We start from the raw sequence: 25,550 nt of genomic DNA, 5'->3' as shown, positions 1-25,550 counted from the left end.
CTTAAAGGAGATCCCATTTAAAATTTTAAGAAGAAGAAAGGAGTTTGCTTTTCTAGCAGACGAACTTAAAAAGAGACGAATTTCATTCAGATGGGATGTTCCGATTGGAATGGTGGTGAACTACCTGGGGATATGTTATAGACTTAATACAGTTTCCCAAGCAAAAGATTTTTATACTTCGGTTCTGGGGGTATGTTCATCGCCATTTATTAAGTTTAAAACCTTGGAAGAAAGGAATGTAGAATTACAGTTTGAAGACCCTAAAATTGGGGAACATTTGTTTGAGAGGTCTCAACACGTCCAGATTGAGGAGCAAAAGATAACTTGTGTAGCACATAACTGCAAAGAAAAGCAACAACAGAAGAAGATTAAGGAAGCCTCACATCTAGTGGTTCTTGAACCTGCGGGAGAAGCAAGATTTATAAAGCCTTTGGAGCAATCTTTAAAGGTGGAATTGTTGTCTGAAATGGAAAATGGGAAATCTCAGCTTGAGGGGTCTCAACAAGCTGAGAGGAAGGGACAGAGGATAACTTACGCAACATATAAAGAAAAAGACCAACAGAATGAGGAGTTTAAGGAATCCCCATGTGTATTGGCTTCTGAGTCGTTGGGAGATTCAGCAATTTTGGAGCAATCTTTAAAGGCTGAGCTTAAAGCATATCTTTTGAGCTTGATAAGCTTAAAGACGGAGACTGAGAATGAAAATGGATAATTGAGACTGATAATAATATGATAACGGATGGAGAGTGAAAATGGACAACTGAGACTGATAAAGATTGTGTTTTTTGTGGATGGAATTTGTTATTGGCGAAGATTTAAATGTTTAATGTGATTATTGTGGATGGAATTTGTTATTGTTAAAGATTTAAATGTGTATAAGGGATTTTTTAAGTTTTAATTAATGTTTAAATTTGTGTTTTGGAGGGAGTTTATAAAAATGATAATAATATCAGTATTATTACTATTTTTAAGATGAAATTTGATTAAGGAGGGAGTATAATTTGTTTATTCCAACGTTTTAAGTTTTAAGTAATGTTCAAAGTTTTGGAGAGAGTATAATTTGTTTAATTAAATCTATTCAGATTTGCTAATGATTCATATTAGATTTTATATTGTAGGTATAGATGTTCAAAGAAAGTTGTGTTTAAAATTGTGTTTTGGAAGGAACTTATATAGAATGATGGATAATATTATAAGCATGATTAGAAGATGTTTAGAGTATATTATAATGTGTTTAATGATTTTAATTATTATTATCTTTTAGAGATAATTTATTTAACTCAAGGTATTTAGATTTGTTTAGGATTTATTTATATGTGCTTTAAGTTTTTTTTTTCTTTTTCTTTTTTTGAAACATTTTGGATAAGCCTGTAACCAACTCTGGGAGGTCTAGGGTAGGGTTAGGGAGGTTTGGGGAGTTGGGGGAGGGTATGGGAGGGTGGGGGGGTTGGGGAGGGGATTTGTTTTGTAAAATTTTAAAAAATTTTCAATAAAAAAAAAAAGAATGTTACAATTTTTCCTAGGACATTGACGGATCATAGTCCTGTATGGTTGGAATTATTTGCTGAGAATGGGAATAGAAGATCTTGGAGGTTGAATGAGAACTTATTTAGATATGAGGTGACTTTACAGAAGTGTAGAGAATACTTGAAAGAATTTTTTACTTTAAATATGTATAAGAGTACTTCAGTGGTGATGGTGTGGGATGCCAACAAAGCTTATATGCGAGGAGTTCTGATTCATATGAATAATGCTCATAGGCGTAAACAGTTGCAGAAACGTAAAGACTTGGAAGAGGAGATTAAATTGAAAGAGAAAGCATTAATTTTGAATCCTCTGGATAATAAGTTAAAGGCTTCTATAAATATGCTTAAAGAGCAGTTTAATATGTTAATGGCTGATCAGGTTGCAACCAACCTACGTTATATGAAACATAATACTTTTTGTAATGCAAATAAGCCTGGTAGGTGGTTGGCTTATCAATTACGGAAGAAACAGGTTAAGGACTATAGATAGAATAAATTATAAAGGTAAAGTGGTTTTTCAGCAAGATTTGATTAAAAATCCTTTTTAGAATTTTATACAAAATTATATACTGGTGAAAAGGTACAGGTTTTGGATATAGACAAGTATTTACAAGCAGCTCATTTTCCTAAGCTTACAAATGATCAACGAGATGAGATTAATGGTTTAATTACTTCTGAGGAATTACTATGGCAATTAAACAATTAAGGGTTGGCAAAGCACCTGGTACAGATGGATTGACAGCAATTTATTATAAAATATTATCTGAAGAGAGGATAATACCATTAAAGGAACTTTTTAATAGTATATTATTGGGTGCAGAAGTACCTCCATCTTGGAAAAGGGCTTTTATATCGTTGATTTCAAAAGAGGATCAAGATCTTACTCAATCTAAAAATTATAGACCTATATCTCTTTTGAATACAGATTATAAATTTTTTTCTAAAATATTGGCATATAGATTAATGTTCGTTTTGAAGCAAGTGATTCATACTGATCAATCTGGTTTTATAACTGAAAGATATATGAAAAATAATGTTAGACAAATTGTTAATTTAATTGAGTATTTGGATAAAAATAACCAGATTCCTGCAGCTTTAATATTTTTAGATGCTGAAAAAGCTTTTGATCAGTTAAATTGGCAATGTTTGCTAAGAGTAATAGAGGAGATGAACTTTGGGGATAAATTTTTGCAAGCCCTTAAGGGCATTTATCAACAACAATTGGCTCAAATTATTATTAATGGAGGGTTAACAGAGGCCTTTCAAATTGAAAAAGGTACAAGACAGGGGTGTCCTTTATCTCATTTATTGTTTGTTTTAACATTAGAAATTTTATTAATAAAAAATTGTGAGTCAACTATAATAAAGGGAATAATAATAAATATGAAGGATTATAGGTTGAGAGCTTTTGCCGATGATCTGATCACAACCGAGTCATTCTGTTTTAGATTTATTACAGATTATAACTCAGTATGGGCAAGTCTCTGGCTTTAAGGTTAACAAGACTAAAATATTATCTAAAAATATGACTATTAAGGAAAAGGAAATGTTAGTTAACTTGACAGGTTTTGAAATAGTAAAAAAGGTTAAATATTTGGGAGTGTATATAACAGCTTCTAGTGCAAAATTGTATAAAAATAATTATGAAACATTATGGATTAAAGTGCAGAAGGATTTAAATGATTGGAAAAAACTACAATTATCTTTGTTAGGGAGAATCTCAGCTGTTAAAATGAATGTTCTACCAAAATTTCTTTTTTTGTTTCAGATGATACCTATTTTGAAGAAAGATGTTAATTTAGATGAATGGCAGAAGGGTATTAATAAATTTATTTGGGCAGGGAAAAAACCAAGAGTTAAGCTTAAGATTATACAAGATGTACGAGAAAGAGGAGGACTTAAGATGCCTAATTTGAAATTGTACTATGATGTTGTGGCTTTAACATTGGTTAGTGATTGGATTAATTTAACAAACCAAAATATACTTTCTTTGGAGGGATGGGATGTATTCTATGGATGGCATGCATATTTAATTTATAACAAGAAAGTAGATACGGCTTTTAAATCTCATATTTTAAGAATTGCTTTATTGCGTGTCTAGAAGAAATATTATTATAGATTAAATTATAAAACACCAATTAGGGGGATTCCTGGACACGCAGTAGAAGGGATATTGAGAGGTGTAAAGTTGGATAGGATTTCTTATAATCAATTGCTTAAATTGGAAGGGAAGGATTGGCAATTAAAATCGCTAGATGAATTAAGGCAAGAAAATATTGTTTACTCTTGGTTTCAGTATAGGCAATTGTTAGACAGGTAAAGTTTAGACCAAAAGGTTGGTATTACTTTAGAGGATGAGAATTTGATAAAACAGATTAAAGATCAAAATCGAGCTCGTATAAAGAGAGTTTATAATGTATTAGTAGAATTGGATTTAGAGATGGAATTTTCAAGAGCCGATTTTATTAGATACATGGGAGGCAATTTGGGTTGGGAATGTGAAGTTTACTCAGGCTCAAAATTTAAGAGAAAATTTTTATAAAATGTTTTATAGGGGGCATTTGGATCCCCCAAAATTGTCTGGCATGTATCCTAATTTACAGCCTAAGTGTTGGAGATGTGGTTGCTTGGATGCAACCTATTATCATATTTGGTGGACGTGTAGAAACGTAAAAGCTTTTTGGATTAAGATTTGGTGGAACATTCAAAAGATTTTCAAGAGAAAGATAAAGTTTTCACCACAATTATTTTTGTTAGGTATTATTGTAGATTGTGATGCTAAAGAAACTATTTTAATGTTGAATCTTATTACGGCTGCAAGGTTACTGGTTGGGAAATATTGGAGGAAAGATTCTTTGCCCACTATAGAAGAATGGTCACTTAAAGTTTCTAATTTAGCAGAAATGGCCAAAATTTCTGCTTATTTGAAGGATCATTCACAAGAAAGATACATCTCGGTGTGGAGAAGATGGATAAATTATGTACAAAATAAATATGGGATTAGAAAGTATCATTTAGTTTTTGAATAACTTATAGTTTAAAGTGGGAATTGTTCATATTGTTATTTTTGTTTTTCTTTGAAATTTTCTTGTATTTGAGTTAAAGTATTTTATGGATTTGGTTATTGGTATAGTTGGATAAGCTTAGTTAAAATTTGTTTGCTTATTTGTAACCCTGTAATCAGCTCTGGGAAGTGAGGGGGGGTTAGAGTTAGAGTGGGGGGGGAATGAGGGAGGGATATTATATTGTAAAATGGAAAAATTTGTATAAAACTTTTCAATAAAAAATAATAATATTTAAACTGCATAGAAGATTTACCTTTTGAGTGGTTCTTTTTAAAAAGAAAAAAACAGAAGACACAACATATGCAGTTTATACTATCTTATTTTCTGAATTACTGTTATCATTTTCCTTTTCTTCTTCCTCTTTTGTCATTTTTTCATGGACTTCTAAAAACTTTAGGTTTACACGGATTGAAACAAGCTTTTCTACCCTTTCACAGATCAGTTTGTTTCTTGATTTGGTATGAATATTACCAAACATAGATGTGATTTTTTTCACCTGTAGCAGAAAATGCAGGAATCTGCAGTAAACGAGAGGCAAGAGATGTCAGAGGTTGTGTGGTGCAGAGACCTTAACACCATGTTGCAGGAGGGATATCTTTTGTGGAATCCCAGAATGCATTCCTGGTCCAAATTCCTGAAGATTTTCTATATTCTGCAACATATAGAAAGTACTTTTTCAACATCAAGTCCTAAGTGCTCAGCTTGTTTCATAATTCAGTGAAATGCAGCAACTGTATCCTCATCAGTCACACCACTGCTTTTGAATCTTGGATTCAGTAGGTTTTCAGCACATGTATTGAATGGCAACAAAATTCTTCCTCTTTTTTAATAAAATCTTTCTCTTTACTTTTTGCAGCAGTTGTAAGTGAGATGCACTTAGGTTTTCAAGCCATGTGGTTAGGAATTTCGGACAAAAGTGATTCAGATGTGCGGGATTGCTGAAAAAAATTGGTGTTAAAATGTATAGGAAGTTCTGCAGCTGAACCCAAAACAGGTCTTCATCAAGCACAGCGTCCCTTATATTTCTGGGAATTTTAAGACCCTCAGTTATTACTGTTGCTTGAAGAGCTTCTTTGTTTTTTAGTAAACTTTTAAAGGAGATCCCCACTCCACCCCAAGGTGTTTTACTTCAGAACTTCAGTGTTTCTATTCTGTGCATTTTTTTCATGCTTCTTGAAGACTGCGGTGACAACATGAGTAGCTATTACATATTTGATAACTTCTTTAGTTCTTCTATAACTCCTTCAAAGGGTGTCCAATGTGTTTAGTCCATCAGATGCACAACCTATTGCAGTAATATGTGGATACTTGTCCATTATGATTTCCCATGCAGCTTTCATATTACTTGCATTGTCAGTCAGCAAAGCAAATACTTTACCATTCTCAATTTTCTCTAAAACTGCACATATTTCAGTGCTGATATACTCTGCAGTATTTCTGTTCTCCCCAGTTTCAGTGCTTCTATAAAAGACTGGTTGAGGTGTTATCACAAAGTTGATGATTCCTTCTCCCTGAACATTTGTCTAACCATCTGTAAGTACTGCAAGACATAGTGCTTCACTGATTTTTCCTTGTACTGATTCCATCACACGCTCATATTCTGACTCCAAAAGAGGCTTGCTCAAAGAATGTCTGCTTGGCAAAAGGTATAATGCTCGTAATAATTTGAAAGCTTCCTGCCAATATGCATTTTTGTTATTGACAATGCTGATCCAGAAGCATATATTGCTTTTGCAAGAGCGTGATCAATTTTCTCCTCATTTTTAGGTGTCATTTTATCTATAAATGAAGGTATTGTGTATTTTTGTGAGGCAGTGGTTTGCAACACTTACGTGAAGATGCTGCTGGTGAAGAAACACTTTGTGATGATCCAGAAGCAGCAGAGTATTTCTGGAATTAGAACTCTGGAAGGAAAAGCTACTTGCACTTTCATTCTGGTCCTCATCATTTCATTCTATAATTTTTAATGTCTTTAGGGCACCTCTGACATGCAAGAATGTGTTTGGTCATCCTTGCAGGATTTAGAAAAGAATATTTCTTCTCACAATATTTACAAATTGCAGCTTTGCTCTCAGCAAAAATTGCACTGTGGAAATGTTTCCAAACTCTAGATGTTGGTCTCACCATTTTACTGAGAGGAGGAAAAGAAAAACCAATTTACTGACCAGACTATAGGTAAACATGCTGTGATGGTGGAGAACATTAACAGGAATCATTTAAGGGTTACAAAAGAGGAACTAATTTGTCAGACAGATTCACCCTCTTATCTGTCAGCTAAGGCCTGAGAGGAGAACAGAAACTATCACCTACTATATACCAATAATTACTCAACTGTAGGAGGTCAGAGGTACACAAGCAAACTAAACTGGAGACTTTTTCCCTGCAGTGCCCCTAATGGCACAAATGCATATTTCCCTAATTTGAGAACTGCATTGAGAAGTACAGTGTACATCTTGTAGGACAGACATGTCGAACACAAGGCCCGGGGGCCAGATGCGGCCTGCGACGTGGTTTCATGTGGCCCGTGAAGCCATCCTAGAAACAGTGAGGGAATGGCTTCTGCTGCCTTGGCCCTGGCCCAGGCTGGCCAGGAGCCAATGTACAATTTTGTGGTGGTCATCTATGCTGAAACGCATTCAGCTTTAGCTCCACAAGGCCGTCTGGAAACAGCAAGGAACCAGCCTCTGCCGCAACTGCCCCGCCTCCTGGGTGCATGCTGGGGAGGTGTCACCCTTTGTGAGGAATGAAGAAATGCACCATTGCCTGGAAGTGGCCAGCAAATGGCCCTTGCCTGCTTCACATATCTGGCTTGATGGGCTCCGGGGGAGGGGTTTCAGCAGGCTTTTCCAATGAACCATGCCTTGGCGCTTGCCCTGGTCCCACTCCCTTCTGCCAGAGACCCTCAGATCTGTCCCACTCCTGCCCAGGCCCCCACAGGCACCCTTGGTGCGAACGATGTAGAGCTGGCATTCCCACCCAGTAGGCCGCACCCACTCCAGCCATGCCCACCCAGTAGGCTGCGTCCACCCTGACTACAACTACCCAGCCCCCCGAGGACAACCGCAATGCTGATGCGGCCCTCAATGAAATTGAGTTTGACACCCCTGTTGTAGGAGGAAGATACCATCTATAAAACATCTTATATAAATTTTCTTTATAGGTAATCGCTAACATTAACCTATTCCTGTCCCATAGTAGTTGCCAATTATCTAACTCGATATTGTAGCCAAAGTTTTTGCTCCAAATTAGCATTGTATCTTTTACCTGTTCGTCTAGCATGTCTTGTTCTAGTAGATATTGGTATATCTTTTTTATCGCTTTATCTTCAGTTCCTAGTAGAATTATCTAATTCTGTGTATTCTAATTTTATCCCAGGTTCTTTTTTATCTTTTCTGTATTGTGATTGTATTTGCAAATATGCCCACCATTCCAGATCTATGCCATCTTCTAATAGTTTTCCACTTGTTTTCAATTCTCCGTTCTCATCTAGGATGTCTTTATATGTGATTACCTTTCCCAAGTTTATAAATTTTGGGTGCAGAAATATCTCCAATGTCGAAATCCAATTGGAGATTTTCTTGTAGTTAAATTTTTAAGTTATCATTAAAAATTGAATTAAAACCAGAAACTTTTTTATTAGGGATCACTAAGGATAAATTCAGCAAAGGATCTTTATATTTAGTACTGCACATTCTAACTGCAGCAAGACTAACTTATGCTCAGAAATGGAAAGGAAAAGAAACCCCCTTGGAAGAAGAAGTACTAAACAAAATCCTATCCTGCGCTGAAATGGATAGGTTAACATTAGAGGTAAAAATAAAATTGAATCAGACTATTTTGAAATTTGGAATGAAGTGTATAAATGGTTAGATTTAAAGAGGCACACTGGGATGAATGTTAATGAATGTTGATAGTTTAGAAATTTTATACTAGTACTTTTTATATCAGATAGAATTAAAAGTTATTTATTTATAATGCACATTATTGAAAGAATGCTTACTTTGTTACAATATAATAATATAATGCAAGGCAATATTAACAATATCTTTCAAACCAGGGAAGTTGTATCATGTCCAATGTGTCTTTTTTGTTTTTAACTGTATATTCAATAAAACTTTGTAATTAAAAAAAAGAGAGAAGTACAGTGTACAGTACTTGAATTGTATTCCAGGATTGCTTGTCTTCAGCTGAGAAAGCTTGCAATAATTTAAGACTTTATAAAAAGTCTCAGAAATCTTTCATTAAGGTCTTCATGTTATATAGTTTAAATACCATGCAACAGATATATTATTTATCATTGGAAAAGAACACATTCCACACTCCTTTTTTTTTCTTTCAATTTTTCCAGAAAAAAACTGCTTTGGGGGAAAAAAACGGGGAAAAAAACTGGGTTTTTTAATTCATTTTTTCCGGGTTTTTTTCAGGCCTTCCCATCTCTAGTCAGGGCTCCCCCACCTGTTTTTGTGGCTTTGTATTAGATCAGCAGTTCTCAACGTTTGTGTGACGGCGACCCCCGTCACACAAACGTTATGCGTATGCGCGGCACGGCGTGCATGGGGGCGCCCCCCCCGCGCGCGGCACGCATGCACGGCGGCGCCCCCATGCATGGCGCGCATGCGTGGCGCCCCCTGGAGGCGTGCCGCCGTCCCCATGAGTGGTGCACATGCGCGGTGCTGCCCCCGGAGGTGCACCGCCGCCCCATGCGCGGCGGTGCCCCCGGAGGGGAGAAAATGGCGGATTGCCGCCTTTGGCAACCCCCGAAAAGAGGTCGATCGACCCCAAATGGGGTCGCGACCCATAGGTTGAGAACCGCTGTATTAGATGGTCTAAGGATGGGTGTGTCCATGATGGTTATGGGAGAATGTAAGGTTAAGAGGTTACTGTGGCATATTGTATTGATTGAATCGATAAGTGGCTCAATTAAAGTGCTTGGCAAGCAGCAATCTGCTCTTGGAGAGAGTGAATTAGAGTGGTTGTGTGGATAATTGGTCAAGATGAATTTGATGGCGGTGGTGGAGAAAACACTGAGGGAATGAGGCTGGACGCCATATTCCTTCTAGCTCTCTTCCAAAGAGGAAAGATACTTCTCCAGTTCGTCACAAACTGATGAAAAAGCAAGCAAATTATATTTCCCAGAGTAACGTATACATAGATCCTCATCTGAAAGTAAATGTTGCTTATTGGGTTCTTATGTTATTTTTTCACTTTTAATAAATCTTAGTAATCAACTATCAATTCTATTCCTTCCAAGTAATCATTGCAAGTCCAGTTGGTTGTAAAAGAAACCCAATAGAAAATAATATACTTTAAATGTATTATTTATATCTAACCCTATGATACTATAACTGCCCATTACTATTGCTTTTAATTGTTTTAATGTTGTATGTACCATCTATTTTTGTATGTGATACTACTAACTAGAGGGTATAATTTGAATTCCACTATACTAATGCTACTAATCAGAAGGTAATATTCTAATTCTTCTGAGTATTTGCTGTCTTTTCAGTTTGGTAGGATGGTCCTTCACAGAGTTGTGCAGCAGGGATCTTGCTGAAGTCTTCAAGAACAACCAGAGACTGAAAATATTAGAGTTGTCCCTTGATGACACAGATGACACAGCAGCAGAATTGCTGTGTAAGGGGCTCCAAGATGAAGAGTGTAAAATAGAAACACTAGTGTGAGTGTTTAGTATTTTTTCAGTTAGATATGTGATGCTTTCTCTTGAGTTCTGGAATAGTATCCATGGAAACACAGATACAGTTGTGATGTTTAACCATATTCTTTTCAGTTCCTTCTACAGTACTATGTTTTCTAAGATGCAGTTCTATCCATGATCGTAATCAAAAGTCCAAGAAGACAGTCTGCTGGGACATACGAGATTTTTGTCCCTCCTGTATGCAAACATACTTTCTTAGCTTTTAACTGCTAAGAATTTGGCAGGGACTAATTTAGGGAGGAGGTCAGTTCCTGGAGATGGGCTTAGAAGTTTATAAATGTTCATTAAGCAATTTGCAGATAGGATAGCAATTACACTGATTAAAAAATATCCACAGCTGTACTTTGCAAATTTGTAGATCTATGTTTTGTAATTCTTTGGGAATTATCAAATAATTTAAAATGTTTACATTCTATAACAAATTTTAATCTGAAATCTACAGCAATCTTTTTGTTATTTTGTTATTTCCTGGAATTTCTCTTCAATTGCTTGCTAGCTTCATTTAATACAGTAAAGATCCCTGAAAATTTCTTCTGTTTATTTGGGAATATGAATATTGACTTATAAAGTAATTGCTAATCTACATTAAAAATTGTAATGTCCATTACTTTCAAGAGAGTCTCTCCCCTCCCATCTCTCATTATTAGCATTAAATAATTTGAACATCAAACTTCTAGAAAAGTAATGGCAAAGTTGGAACTTGGAATTCCTCTTTGAACAAAAAGAGGATTCAGGATCTTCCCCAAGCACTCCAAAAAACAGCTTCCCATAAGGAGACTATAAGAGAGGTCTCTGACAAATTTATAATCCTGGATTCTTAGAGTTTGCCATTTTTGTCCAAGTCATGGTAAGCACATTTATGGACAAAGGGTTAACAAACTTTCTTAATCATTTTTAAGAACTTGCTTGTTAAGTGTTTTCTGTATATAGGAGCTTTTAGAACAGCAAGCGTCATTACACTGGGTGATTCTTTTAATCCTAACCAAAATATATGTAGATTTTGTCAGGTGCAAAAAACAGGAGTCAGGATAGAGTTCAAAACACTGCAGTTTTTTTATTCCATGCTACCTATACTCAAGAATCCGATTTACTAATGGTCAATGCAAATTGGCATTAGATAAGATTCAATGGACTTCAAAAGGACTGGATTTGGGGGCACAGAGACTCCAAACTGATGATGCCTTTGATGCCCTGGAGCTCAGCCCAACCATCTCCTACATCACCCTCCCCTCCTTCTCTATGGGTTCCTCCTCCTACATTATTTCTTCAAAATCTTAAGTTCTCATGGGAATTGAACTTGGCAAGGGCAGAAGAAAAGCAATCTGGTGCATATTAGCTGGTAGATTCCATATTTCAATTTCCAAATGTTCTTGGCATCTGCAGGTGCTGTCTGTTTCTGAAGCATCAGCTGTAGCTCCAGTTTGCAGATCTGATGCCATGCTGTGGTTTCATATAGTCGGTGAACATTTTTGAGATAGATCAGATTAATGTCAGGTGCAAGAAGACAGGAGCCAGGATGGAGTTCAAAAACTCTTCAATTTTATTCCATGCCACTTATACACACGAAATTGGTCTACTTATGGTAAATGCAAATTTTACTCCAGACAGATGGTGTGTTTAACCCCACCCTCAGGCTTAATCTGGACATCTTCTACAGATTTTGAAATTAAATATGAGAAATCTTCTCAAGGAAAAATGCTGTTTATTGGGGGGGAAACATGATTAAATGGGAGTATGAAGGTTGGATACTAGAGGGAACCAAAAAAACCTAAAAATCATAATTAAATGAGAAGAGATCCATTAATAGAGAATGGAGGAAAATAGCCAAGCTTTGGAAAAAATCAAGGATATTTGGGAACAATGTATTCAGAAATTGCTATTAAGATTGTTTGCTATCATAAATCTGGATTTAAAAGAGGTTATATAAAAGGAAGTAACTATATTGGGTGAGACTGTGGCTGATTCAAATGTGATTCTGAAAACAAGAGGAATGACGTGGAAAATGATGTTACACTGGCTATGTAAATGAAACCAGCTGATGCTTTATTAATTAATACACAATAAAACAGAAGATTAATTTGAATGCTTTTTATTTTGGATTTACAGAAGAGTCTTGAAGGGGAGAGGCAAAAAGCAAATAAAACAAGTTGTGGGAGACTATTTAAAAGGATTAAAGATCAAGATTGTTAAAAGCAAAGGGAAGGAGTATAAATTTGTCTTATCTGATGAAGTTTAAAATATTTATGTTGTCATTTCTGGTAACTCTTAATGAATTTTTGCTAATCAAAAAATGTGATTATAGATAAGAGGAATAGGATTATTCTTTATTGGCCAAGTGTGATTAGACATATAAGGAATTTGTCTCATTCAGCTCCTTTTTGGAGGGTTTCTTGGGCATCAAGGTGATAGTAGAGCATTTGGAGCAAGAAAGGACATAACACATCTCCAGTGATTTATTAAAGGTGCGAGTGAAGATAGGGGCTAGTTGATCATCACAGACTTTCAAGCGAGAGGGAATTACCCTATTTGTGCCTGGTGATTTTCCAGTCTTTTGTCTGTTTAACAGAAATCACAACTCTTTTTCTAGGATGACCAGAGGTGGCGGGCCCAGAGGGATGGAGTCAGGTGTAGGAGACTTGGCTGTTATTGGTATATCAGAGATGGAGAGAGTAGAGATAGTTGACAGTGATCTCCTCTCAAACTTATAGTAGAATACATTCAGTTCATCTGTCAGTTCCCAATTCCCTTCAGCAGGGAGGGAGGTTTGCTGTAGCCAGTGATGTATATATGAATGTATGTATGTATGTAAATCATTCATTCAATGTAGGGGAACTAGATTTATGATATCATGTTAAGAAATAAGTAAATGATTAATCAGTAAATTCTCTAAAACTCCAAAAATTGATACTAATATTGATATTGCCATTGTGTGTCCTTGTTCCAGAAAAAAACACAAAACATGCTTATCTTCTGGAAATGTATCCTCAGAGAAAGAATTCCAACATCAGCAATAATCATATTCTCTTCAGTTCCTTGTAGACTAGTATATGCTTGTTTTCCAAAAATAATTGTAATGTTTTGGACCCATAACTGCAGGTTTAATGGAGAAAACATGACGGAATTCTGCAGCAGGAAGATTGCAGAAGTATTCAGTAAAAACAAGAGTTTGAGAGAGTTAAATTTCCAGCTCTTCTATCCAGATGACAAAGTAGTGAAAATATTGTGTGAGGGGCTCCAAGATAAAGATTGTAAAGTAGAAAAACTAGGGTGAGTGTTCAGCATTTCTTTTTCAGTTTGCTATGTGTTAATGTTCTCTTGATTGTTTGTTTTCTGGAAATACATCCAAGAATAGCAGTTCATCTGCCATATATAAATACATTGTCTACAATTCCTACAATAGTACACTCCATGCTTGCTTTTCAAGATATAATTGTTTTTCTTTTACTTTTTTACAGGCTTGCTGGAGATTTTCTGACCAAATTCAGCAGCAGCCATCTTGCAGAAGTACTAAGGAAAAATATGAGATTGAGAGAGATAGAGTTTTCTCTCAGAGAAATAGATGACAAAGTAGCAGAAGTGGTGTATGATTTGCTCAAACATTCAAAATGTGGACTTGAGATACTACAGTAAGTGATTGCTTTTTCTTTTCAGTTTAAAGTGCACAACCTTCTCTTAACAGTTAATATTCTAGAAATATATCCAGGGAGTGGTTTAGTTGTCATGCACAATCATATTCCCTTCAGTTCCTACAAGAATACAGTCCATATGTCTTCTAATGGAAAATAGCAACTTGATGATATCTCTCCATTTTTGGATTGACAATGATTCTCCACAGTTTTATATTTAGAGCTGATTTCTAAGTTTGAAGAAACTTAGAAGGGAAGTTTTGGAAATCAATCCTCTTGTTCCTCCGGATGACTCAATGATCTTGGAGAACTTTTTGAAGGAGTGATCAAGTGAGTCTATAGCTGGGAGTGAGACTAACCAGGAAGCAAGTTCACCATGGAAGAATAAGCCATTTACATAAAATGGACAATAAAGTTTGTCTCCTCTCCTTAGAATATGAATATTGTACATTTACCTTCTGCAAGCTACAGCTTGCTTTCCCCTTTTTGTTGAAACATCATTTCTGAAGCTCCATGACTTTAAGATGGCAAGAAGCGGAGAAGTTGCTGTAACCGAGTCAGAGTAAACAAGCCGGAATCTACTTGTCAAGCCCCAACATACACGGGGGGAGGGGGGAGGGAGAAGGTACCAGAAGACCGCCTCGCAGCCCAAAGCCAGTGGCCCAAAGCCGGCAACATCATCTGCCAGAGAGGCCGTGAGGCTCAGTTCCAGCATCGCCAGCGAGGAGACCCACCGACCGGCTTACCGACCCTGCAGCTCACTTCCAGTGATGCCAACGGTGAGCAGGGGGGACGGGCAATGCTGCCATGGGGCAGGGAAGCCCCGTGGCTCAGTACCAGTGTGGATTGATTCTGATGACGCCGATGACGTGCAGGGGGGACTGGCGATGTCGCCATAGGGCAGGGAAGCCCTGCGGCTCAGTTCCAGCATGGCTTGCTTCCAGCAATGCAGGCAATGAGTGCCTAGCAACGCCGACGCAGGGCAGGAACGGCCCTGTGGCCCAAAACTGGTGCCGCTGACGAGCGGAGCAACCTCAGCACCGGCAAGGCTGCCAACCACCCGTGGACCGTGGGATGGCACCAGGCCAATGGGACTTGTTGCGAGGTCGAGAGGAGGATGAGGTTCCTACCTGGATTCTGCCGCTCCGCTGCACGACACGCTGCACACCAACCGGCAGGGACTGGATGGCGGGCCAGGAGAGAGGCAGGGCCCTGGGTTGCTGGTTTTCAGGACAGGCATCGGATGCTGGTTTGCTGAATGGGGAGTGGAGCTGCGGGGCCGGGAAGCTATGTAAAGCACTGGAAGCAGATCACTCCCAGCGCTGACTTTGTTTGTTCGGATTAAACCGCCTGTCAACACATTCCTGTTTACTAGTCATCCTCCTTGTGCTTCAGTGGGAACCAGGGACTGGTAAGGATAGTGACACTACTTTAGAAACTACTTCAGAAATGTCAGAACGTAAATCTCCTACCTAGAGGATTTTACTTCTTTTAAGCTGACCGCTGAACTTCTTCAGTTTTAGAATAAAGGCTGTTTAAATGGTTCTTTTAGTCTGTTGTGAAGAAGGAAAACAATTCTAATTTTACTTCTGATTGAGAAGAATTCAACACAGGTTTAAAGGTGTCTGAGTGTAATGAGATGTTTGACCACAAAGGGAGAATAGAATCTGAACTTTACCTGCAAATTATATAGTTTTGCTGTAGTGGTGCTGTCAGAATCCAATTATATTTCATCTTTAATTATCAAACATAGAAACTCCCAATTCTGCCTTCTCTGGATTCTGCCATAAGAGGGAGAAAAGGGGGAGAGCAAAGGGGCTTTATGGCCCTCACTTCCTTCAGCACACTTCAAAGGACTGAATGTGTGTTTATTGTGGCCTCTAAGCTTTAACATATCAAAGAAGAGTAATTGCCTTTCATGTAGTTATCTGAAGTCTCCATCCAGACGGAAGAAGAAAGGGGATGGAATTGTGATACTTGAAACTATCACTGGAAGGGGGGTTGATTGGGTGGGACTACTGGGGAACCCCTTAAAACCTTGAATGGGAGAGCTTGAACCCCAAGTCCTGTCTAGCATGCCTGCAACCATTTTCTCTTAATAAAGGATTCCTGTTGGAAGAGCTATTCCAAGAGTTCTGTCTTCTTAAGATGCAAAGTGGGGTGGGTCCTTACATTAGACAGGACTTGCAAAATTAATCCACCTGGAAGGTAGACCCTTGCCGGGGGATTTTGCAAAAAATTACCATGTCAGACAACGAAGCAAGAGAGGGAGAAAACTCCCTGGAAAGAGAGCCGCTGACCCAGTTGGAACCTTGCCAGATGTTGGGATCCGAGAGGCCAGATTTCTCAGAAGAAGAAGTGGTGGAGACACAGGACCACAAGCCTCACTGGTCGATGGGCGTTGGAAAGAAAAGCGAGTGGGGAAAGGAATCAAGAAAAGTGACCCTGAGACGGGGGACCAAGCAACCAGAATGGAAGCAGGAGATGGAGAAATCCCTGCACGCAAGTGAAGAGGGAGGAAGCTGTATGCCGTACTCAGACTGGATCCTAGAGAGAGCTATTGACCTGATGAAGAGAACTCTCAGCTCCCTAGGAGAGGAGATTCCTGAGCCCTACGCCCGCCCCAGTTCCTGGAGCCACAAAGGGAGAGACACCGAGGGGGACGTGGAACCTGCAACCCCAGGGACATTTACTGATCCAGGAGCTCCCACCCCCTACCGGACCACAGATGGAAATCTGGACGGAAGACACTACCACCCACAATGGAGGCACCGATCCATTCCAAGACGTCCACCGTTGGAGGTGAAATTCAAAGGGGAGCCAACACGCTTGGGGTTTTTCCTAACCCAAGTCCTCAGCTACATGGAGGAATATGGGCAGGACATCCCCAGCGACAAAGCCCGCATCCGGATCGTGCAATCTGCCCTGGATGGACCAGCTGCAGATTGGGTGGTGAACCTGCATGACTCCAATGCCCCAGAACTCAGTAACTTCAACCGTTTCATGTCCTCTTTGAGAAGACGATTTGAAGACCCCCTGGCTGATCGCAAAGCCCGTGAAAGAATAACAACGATGAGGCAGGGCAAACGCCCAGTGGCTGAGTATACACAAGAATTCCGAGCCATTGCCAGCAAACTGAATTGGCCAGAAGACATCCTCCTTGGCCGTTTCAAAGACGGACTAAACTATGATCTATATGATGCTTGCCTGCCCCGAGGAGACCCACATCGACTTGAGGAATGGTACGTCTTGGCAGAGGAAGCAGAGATCGACATATTGAAGAGGCATCGCCGAGGAAAACAATGGAGCCGCCCCCCGCCTGAGCTGACACACCAACCGGTGAAATCATCGGATACAGCCAAGAAGCAGATGGGGTGTTTCAAGTGCGGAAGAGAAGGGCATCGAGCTGTAGAATGCCGCTCAAAGGCCCCCCAGCACAACCCAGACAGATCCCCAATCAACAAACCCAGAGGGTATTCAGCTAAGCCAAAAGAAACAGCCATGAAAATGATGGAAATTGCAGAAAACCCCACCTCTGCTCACCAAGGGGAAAGAACTCCAGCCTACACCACAGGGACGGTGGATGCCTCAGATGACAGCTCGGAAGGCGAACCCCTGGTAAGTGGACGCATCACACCCATCTTCAAAACAGTGACTATATTAATCCCCCCCATGCCCGAAGCTGTGAAGGTGAAAGCCTTAATAGACTCTGGCTGCACCCGCTGCCTCATTAGCCCAACACTAGTGGGGAATCTGGGCATCCCATCCAGGAGACTGGAACAACCAATCTCATTTGGCCAGCTAGATGGATCCATAGCAGGGGGGGTGCCAGCTACCCTAGCCACTCTGCCAATACACCTCTCCCTGGGCAACCATGAAGAGGACTTAACGTTTGTGGTGACCCCAGGTATGGAATGCCCAATGATTCTAGGGATGGAATGGTTGAAAAAATGGAACCCCTGGGTAAATTGGAGGACGACAGAAATCAAATTCCCGAAGGGGGACCCTATGGACTTAAAACCCCAAGAGAGGCTACCAGAATCAAGAATAGAAAAAGCATCCATAGGAGAGGAAAAAAGATTAACAGAAATACCAGAGGAATATAGGGACCTTGCTGAAGTCTTCAGTGAGGAGAGGGCGAATGAGCTTCCCCCCCACCGACCCACAGACTGTACCATTGAATTCAAGCCTGGGGCAAAACTCCCGAAACCCAGATTATACTCCATGAGCCCAAAGGAGAAGGAGGAAATGGAAAGATTTATAAAAAAAAACCTGGAGAGAGGTTTCATTGAACCAGCTAAGCCTAAAGTGGCTGCCCCGGTCCTTTTTAGAGAGAAGAAGGATGGCTCTTTACGTTTATGCGTGGATTATAGGGCCCTGAACACAATCAGTGAAAGCAACCTATACCCGCTGCCCCTCATGAAAGACATGCTGTCACACCTATCGAAAGGGAAAATTTTTTCTAAACTAGACTTAAGGGAAGCTTACTATCGCGTGAGAATCAAGGAAGGGGACGAATGGAAGACTGCATTTAACTGCCCCATGGGGTGCTATCAATTCAAAGTCTTGCCATTTGGATTACAAGGGGGCCCTGCAGTCTTTATGCAATTAATCAATGACGTTCTAAGGGAGCACCTGTTTAAGGGGGTCCTTGTTTACTTGGACGACATTCTTATCTTTACCGAAACAAAAGAAGAACACGTCAAACTTGTCAGAGCGGTTTTAAAGAAGCTGCGAGCCGCTCACCTATATGCCAAACTCTCAAAATGCGAATTCCACCAGGAAAGGATAGATTACCTAGGCTATCGCATATCCCCACAGGGCATTGAAATGGACCCAGAGAAGGTCAGAGCAGTATTAGAATGGGCACCACCCCGCACAAGAAAGCAACTACAAAGTTTCCTGGGCTTTGCAAATTTTTACCGCCAATTCATCCCCTCATTGCAGATAGCCTTGCCCCTCACTAACTTACTAAAAACGAAGGGAGCATCCTCAGTAAAACCTAGCCAGCCACTAACATGGACAATGGAGTGCCAAGCAGCGTTTGAGAGACTAAAGAGACTTTTTTCTGCCGAACCAGTACTAAGGCACCCAGATATGGACAAGCCCTTCATAATACAGGCAGATGCAAGTGATGTGGCAGTGGGGGCTGTGCTATTACAAGAAAATGATGATGCAGTATTGCAACCCTGTGCATATACATCTAAGAAACTCACGGAAACAGAACAGCGCTGGCCCGTATGGGAGAAGGAGGCTTATGGGATACGTTGGGCATTACTCACGTGGCGACAGTTCCTGGAAGGCAACAAAATCCCCTTCCAGGTATGGACTGATCACAAAAATTTAGAAGCCCTGAAAACTTCCAGGAAACTCAATCCCAAACAAGCCCGCTGGTCCCAGCATTTTCACCAATTCCAATTTAAGCTCAAACATTTACCAGGAAGAAAGAACTTCCTGGCAGATGCACTATCTCGCATGCCCCAATATAACAGCGCACGAACCACAGACTCTAGACCAATAATGGCAGAATCACAACTGGCAGCGCCAGTAACCACAAGAACCCAAGCCAAAATAAAACCACAACTGGACAGCCAAACTGGGATTGAATTCAGAAAAAGTTTGGAAACAGATGATTGGTTCCAGAAAAACAAACATGTGTGCACAATGAGAGACGGATTGCCTTGGGTAGGGGAAAAGTTATATATACCAACAACTCAAAGACTAACTTTCATGCAACTTTGCCATGACACAAAATCAGCAGGGCATTTTGGATTTGTAAAAACTTTACACTTAATTAAACGGCAATTTTGGTGGCCATCAATAAAAAAGGACATAGAAAGTTATGTTGCCAGCTGCCCAACCTGTGCATCAGCAAAGAGGTTGCAAGGGAAATCGCCAGGGCTGTTACAACCAGTGGCAAGTCCCTCAGCCCCCTGGAGGGAAATAGCCATGGATTTTATAGTGGAATTGCCTGAAAGCAATGGGAATACTGTTATCTGGACAGTCACGGACCTATTTTCCAAACAGGTGCACTTTATCCCTTGCCAAAAAATTCCCACTGCAAAGGCCTTAGCAAAACTTTTTATCCAGCACATTTACAGATTGCACGGGGCACCCCAACGCATCATCTCTGATAGGGGAGTGCAATTTACGTCTACATTTTGGAAGGAATTTTTATCCCTCTTAGGGACCACTCAGGGACTGACATCTAGCCATCACCCTCAGACAGATGGACAAGCGGAACGCTGCCAGTCGGTACTTGAGCAATATTTGAGATGTTTTTTAAATTTCCAACAGAGTGATTGGACGGACTTACTTCCTTTTGCAGAAGTTGCCTACAATAATGCAGTCCACTCCAGCACAGGCTACACTCCTTTTCAAATAGCCAACGGCCAAAGTTTCAACCCTATGCCAGAGTTAACCCCAAAAGAACCAACGATCCCTTCACTGAAAGAATGGATGGAAAACCTACAAAACACCTGGCCAATAGTCAGAAAATCACTAGATGAAGCTAGGCGGGCATACAAAGCACACGCCGATAAAAAAAGGGTTGAGCCTACACCATTCATTATAGGAGAAATGGTGTACTTATCTACAAAATACCTAAAGTCCCTACAGCCCTGTAAAAAACTTGGACCAAAATATATAGGACCTTTTCCAATTAAAAGGATCATAAATCCAGTAACAGTAGAATTAGAATTACCCAAAAACCTCAGGCAAATACACCCAATTTTTCATTGCAGCTTGCTGAAAAGAGAGCATCAGTCACCTCTACGGCCAAAAATCCCCCCCCCACCACCTCCAATCATGGTGGAGGGGGAACAACACTTCGAAATAAAAGAGATCCTTGACTCTAGGAGATATCGTGGAACAACTCAGTACCTAGTTGCCTGGAAACACCTCCCTGCCTCACAAAATGAGTGGGTCCATAAACGTCACGTCAGAGCCCCGAAGCTATTGAAGAAGTTTCACACAGAGTATCCTAACAAGCCTAACTAAATTTTTTACTTGTGTTTTCTTTCAGGTGGATCTCTCTTATTGTTAAGAGGGGCCGGATGTCAGAATCCAATTATATTTCATCTTTAATTATCAAACATAGAAACTCCCAATTCTGCCTTCTCTGGATTCTGCCATAAGAGGGAGAAAAGGGGGAGAGCAAAGGGGCTTTATGGCCCTCACTTCCTTCAGCACACTTCAAAGGACTGAATGTGTGTTTATTGTGGCCTCTAAGCTTTAACATATCAAAGAAGAGTAATTGCCTTTCATGTAGTTATCTGAAGTCTCCATCCAGACGGAAGAAGAAAGGGGATGGAATTGTGATACTTGAAACTATCACTGGAAGGGGGGTTGATTGGGTGGGACTACTGGGGAACCCCTTAAAACCTTGAATGGGAGAGCTTGAACCCCAAGTCCTGTCTAGCATGCCTGCAACCATTTTCTCTTAATAAAGGATTCCTGTTGGAAGAGCTATTCCAAGAGTTCTGTCTTCTTAAGATGCAAAGTGGGGTGGGTCCTTACATTGTGCTGTATGACCATGTGAGGGAGCCAAAGATTGTAATATTACTAATATTACTAAATAAAATTGAATTAATGCTATTAATCTTTAAATCTTAGTTATATCTTAAGAGATTGGAAAATGACAACACAAAAATATTAAAGAGAAGAGGGTCAGAGAATTAAAATCTCTAAGAGCTATTCTGAAAGAACATATAAGCAAAACTCATGAAGCAATCCAGACAATAGGAGCAAAGCTTGAATCCAAAATTAATATTCTTTCAAGGGAACTCTGTGAAGCAATACATCATTTAACTGGAGACGTTAAACAGATAAAGGACAGAGTAGATTTCCTGGGGTGTAAATCGGAGGAGAAAGAAGAAAGATGTCCAGTATAAAACTTATTTAGATGAAAAAGCTCTTCTGCAACTACAGCTTAAGCAACTCCAGTTAAAATTTTGAGCAGTTCCTGAATTGTCTGGAGAGAATATTGGATCAAGAATAATTGGTAAGAAAAGAAATTACAGCTTAAAGTGGACAAAATATATAGAGTAAACTCCAGAATTGCTACCACAAGTAAACTATCAAGAGATATCTTAATCCATTTTGTAAGCAGAACAACAAGAGACTACTTTTTGAATTGCCATTTCAAATCTAAATTGAGAATAGAAAACACGGATATATGGTGGGGGAAAGGGTGACATATTTGGATATTATATCAACAAATACAGATTCTAATGTTAGAAATCCTGACCAAAATCAGCCATTTCCCTTTAGAAAACTCAAGCCGAAAAATAAAAGGTTCACCAAAGGAAAAAAAAAAATCTTTTCCACCTCAGCTACCTAATAGCTCCAAGAACAGGCAGGCAACCAAGAACCACGTAACAAGCGGATACATAGTTAGGATAAGAAAACCACAGAAAAGTAGGCAGCAGCAGCAGCCCTTGAAAAAACAATAGAGATTGACAGGATTAGTTTAAAACACACATGGGAACCCATCTGGGAGCCCTGTCTTCCCCTGAGAATGGGATTAACCTTTTCTTCTCAGGAAAAGACTGGGCTAGAAAAATTATAAAAACAAAAGCACCATCAAGAGGCACTGGGATTCCAGTAGCCCAGAAAAGGTATACAAATTGCATTACTTGTTCATCTGGTCAGCTAGCTAGGCCGGAACCCTATTGCTGTGTCACTTTTTGGCTTCCGAGTTAAAGGTTCCACTTCTGGCTGTTCACTTCGCTTTGTGTCTATTTCTTTCTGCGCTGACAACCCTGTCCCAGCTGGAAAAACGAACCGGAAAGTTTTCTTTCCACACTAAACTGTTTCAGATATATATCTGTGCCTCTTTGGAATGATATTAAAAAGGACTTATTAAGATGGGACAAATTGCAATTATTCGTATTGGGTAGAATCACTGTAATTAAGATGAATGTTACAGAGTCTTTCATTCTGTAATTCTGAATGATGCTTTTTTTGTTTCAGATTTTACCAATATTTATAACTGTTATTCCATTTAAACGGTGACAGAAAGACATCTCTATATAGACATCTCTATGTTTATATGGCAAAGGGAAAAAAACCCCAAGAATTAGATATTAAGTATTGCAAGATCCTAAGGAAAGAGGAGTTTGGGTTCACCAGATTTGAAATTATATTTTGATGCCTTTTTTTGGTCTGGCTAAGAGTGGGTGGCTCTCCAAACTAAGTGTTTACTTGAGCTGAAAGGCCATGAATTAAGATTTGGATGGCATGCTTATTTATGGAATGATAAGGTTAAAAAATGTTGATTTCAACAACCACTTCGTTAGACATGCCATCCTAAGAATTTGGAATAAATATAAAGTAAGGTTTTCTGCAAAGATGCCTCTTGGAAGCATCCTTTAGGAAGATGCTTAGGAAGCTTTTTTAGAAAAGAAATGATGGTGAAGCCTATGGTCAAATAATGTTTTTCAATTATGGTGACCCTGTCCGCAAGTCTGAAGAAGAAGAATCTGAAACATATTTCCCATTGGTTCACATATATACAACTGAAAGAAAGATTTAGATAAAAAATACCTATGGACTTGATTTTGTAAAAAAATGAATTAAAAATTTTATTGTGCGGTAGTAATGAATATATTATTGCTAAGGTTTATAAATTGCTATTGAAATTGAACTTGCAGAATGAGTATGTAAAGCAGTGTATGACTCAGTGGGCAGAGAACTTGGCATATAATATAGTGCATGAACAATGGGAAAACATGTCGACAGAAAGTTTAAAATTTACATTAAATTATAATTTAAAAGAAAATGTTGATAAGATGATGTACTGTTGGATCTAGCACTAGACAAATTGTCAAAATGTATAAAGATACTTCAAATCAATGTTGGAAATGAATGTAAAGAAGGAACTTTTTACCATTTATGGTAGGCATGTGACAAAATAAAGAAATATTGAGTAGGACTCACATTTAAATACAGAAAATTCTTAAAGTGAATATAAAGATAAAACCAGAGACTTTTCTTTCAAGCTTAATGGATAAAAAACTTGGGGAAAAATTGGAACTTTGATGCTATATATGCTAACAGCAGCCAGAATATTTTATGCTCAAAAATGGAGGAATATTTTGATTCTCACAATGAAAGAATGACTGTAAAAGTTGATGGAGTTAGCAGCGATGACTAAATTGACTATTTTGATTAAAGAAAAGAATACAATTAATTTAGTTTCTACTTGGAAAATACTTTTGGATTTTGTGTTTGCGGGTGGAAAAAACGAAACTTTGATTTGAATTTTGCTGATTAGATAGGTTTGTTATTATAAGAAATGGCTAGTATGTATTATTATGTAAAAGGAAAAAGCTGAGGTATGTTATTAACTTATTCTACTGTACACTTCATCCTACATGTTTTTTTCTTCTTCACCCTTTCTTCCCGTTTACCCATTATTTTCATTTTTGTTTGTATTTCTGTATTTTGTATTTTGATTAACTAATACTGTTTAAAAAAAGAATACCGTCCATATGTGTTTATCAAGAGATAATTGTAATTTTTTGGACTCTTCTCTGCAGGCTTGTTGGACAGTTCCTCACTGAATCTGGCAGCAGGGATCCTGCAGAGGTACTGAAGAAAAGTGAGGAATTGAAAGAGTTAACGTTGCCCCTGAAGAACACATTTGACAAAATAATAGAGTTGCTGCCTGAGTTGCTGAAATATCCAGAATGTATAATAGATGCACTATGGTAATTCATTTTCTTTCACTTTCAGTTTTATATGCACAACTCTCTTAACAGTTATATACTATCCAGGGAGAGGCAGATCAATAAAGGAGAATATTTGTAGCTAAGGGTTGAAATGAGGGGCCCTTGTTGCTCTCTGAGCTTGCTTGTTTTCTTGCAGACATTTCATCACCCAAAATGGTAGCATCATTAGTGCTAGATGGAAGTGGAATTTGCTCTTAGTTTATATTCTGACATTAACAATATATATAAACTATGCAAAAGAGATAATCAGCTAGCCAAAAAAGGGAACAAAAATATCCAAGCACCTCTCCATCAGCAATCATCACCCAGATCAGCATAGATTTACTCCAAGATTAACATCAGACCCCCAATCAAGTAAATAATACCTCAATCAAGAAACTCCCAACAAAGCAAACCGCAAACAGCCCAGCTAAAGAATCTTTAAGGCCACCCCCACCAATATTGACAAGGCAAGACACCAGAATATAAATTGAGAGCAAACCCCACTTCTAACCAGCATTGATAATGTTATGTAATTTGGGTAATGAAACATCTGCAAGAAAACAAGCACAGAGAACACCAAGGATCCCTCAGAGGCAGATCAGTTGCCATACACAATCCTATTTTCTTCAGTTCTTACAACTGTAAAGTTCATTCTTGTTTTTCAAGAAATGTAATTATTCAGAATCTTTTCTTCAGGTATCTTGAAAATTTTGTGGCAAAATCCAACTACAGACACATTGAGGAGATACTCAGAAAGAACCAGAAATTGGAAGAGTTTTTCAAGAATGACTCAGATGACTCAGATGACACAGATGACACAGATGACAAAACACTGAAATTTATTTTTGATGAGTTCATAGATCTAGCAGATAAAAAGCAGATGACACAGTAAGTGATTGATT

At 38.9% G+C, this 25,550-nt stretch overlaps 1 protein-coding gene across 3 annotated transcripts in view; it reads left to right on the top strand.

Annotated features, from left to right (window-relative positions):
• LOC120312466 (NACHT, LRR and PYD domains-containing protein 12-like) overlaps positions 1-25,550 on the top strand; it is a 65,636-nt gene that overhangs the window by 33,480 nt on the left and 6,606 nt on the right. For all 3 annotated transcript variants that reach the window (XM_039353222.1, XM_039353225.1, XM_039353224.1), the window contains exons 6-10: positions 10,098-10,268; positions 13,404-13,574; positions 13,763-13,933; positions 24,475-24,645; positions 25,345-25,536. In XM_039353222.1, coding sequence (XP_039209156.1) covers positions 10,098-10,268; positions 13,404-13,574; positions 13,763-13,933; positions 24,475-24,645; positions 25,345-25,536 — 876 coding nt within the window. The remainder of the gene's footprint in view (positions 1-10,097; positions 10,269-13,403; positions 13,575-13,762; positions 13,934-24,474; positions 24,646-25,344; positions 25,537-25,550) is intronic.

This window comes from Crotalus tigris, unplaced genomic scaffold, assembly GCF_016545835.1.
Source record: "Crotalus tigris isolate CLP2741 ecotype Arizona unplaced genomic scaffold, ASM1654583v1 scf7180000018504.2861643, whole genome shotgun sequence".
Classification (NCBI taxonomy): Eukaryota; Metazoa; Chordata; class Lepidosauria; order Squamata; family Viperidae; genus Crotalus; species Crotalus tigris.
The sequence above is the reverse complement of the archived record's forward strand: the minus strand, read 5'-3'. Positions and strand labels throughout refer to the sequence as shown.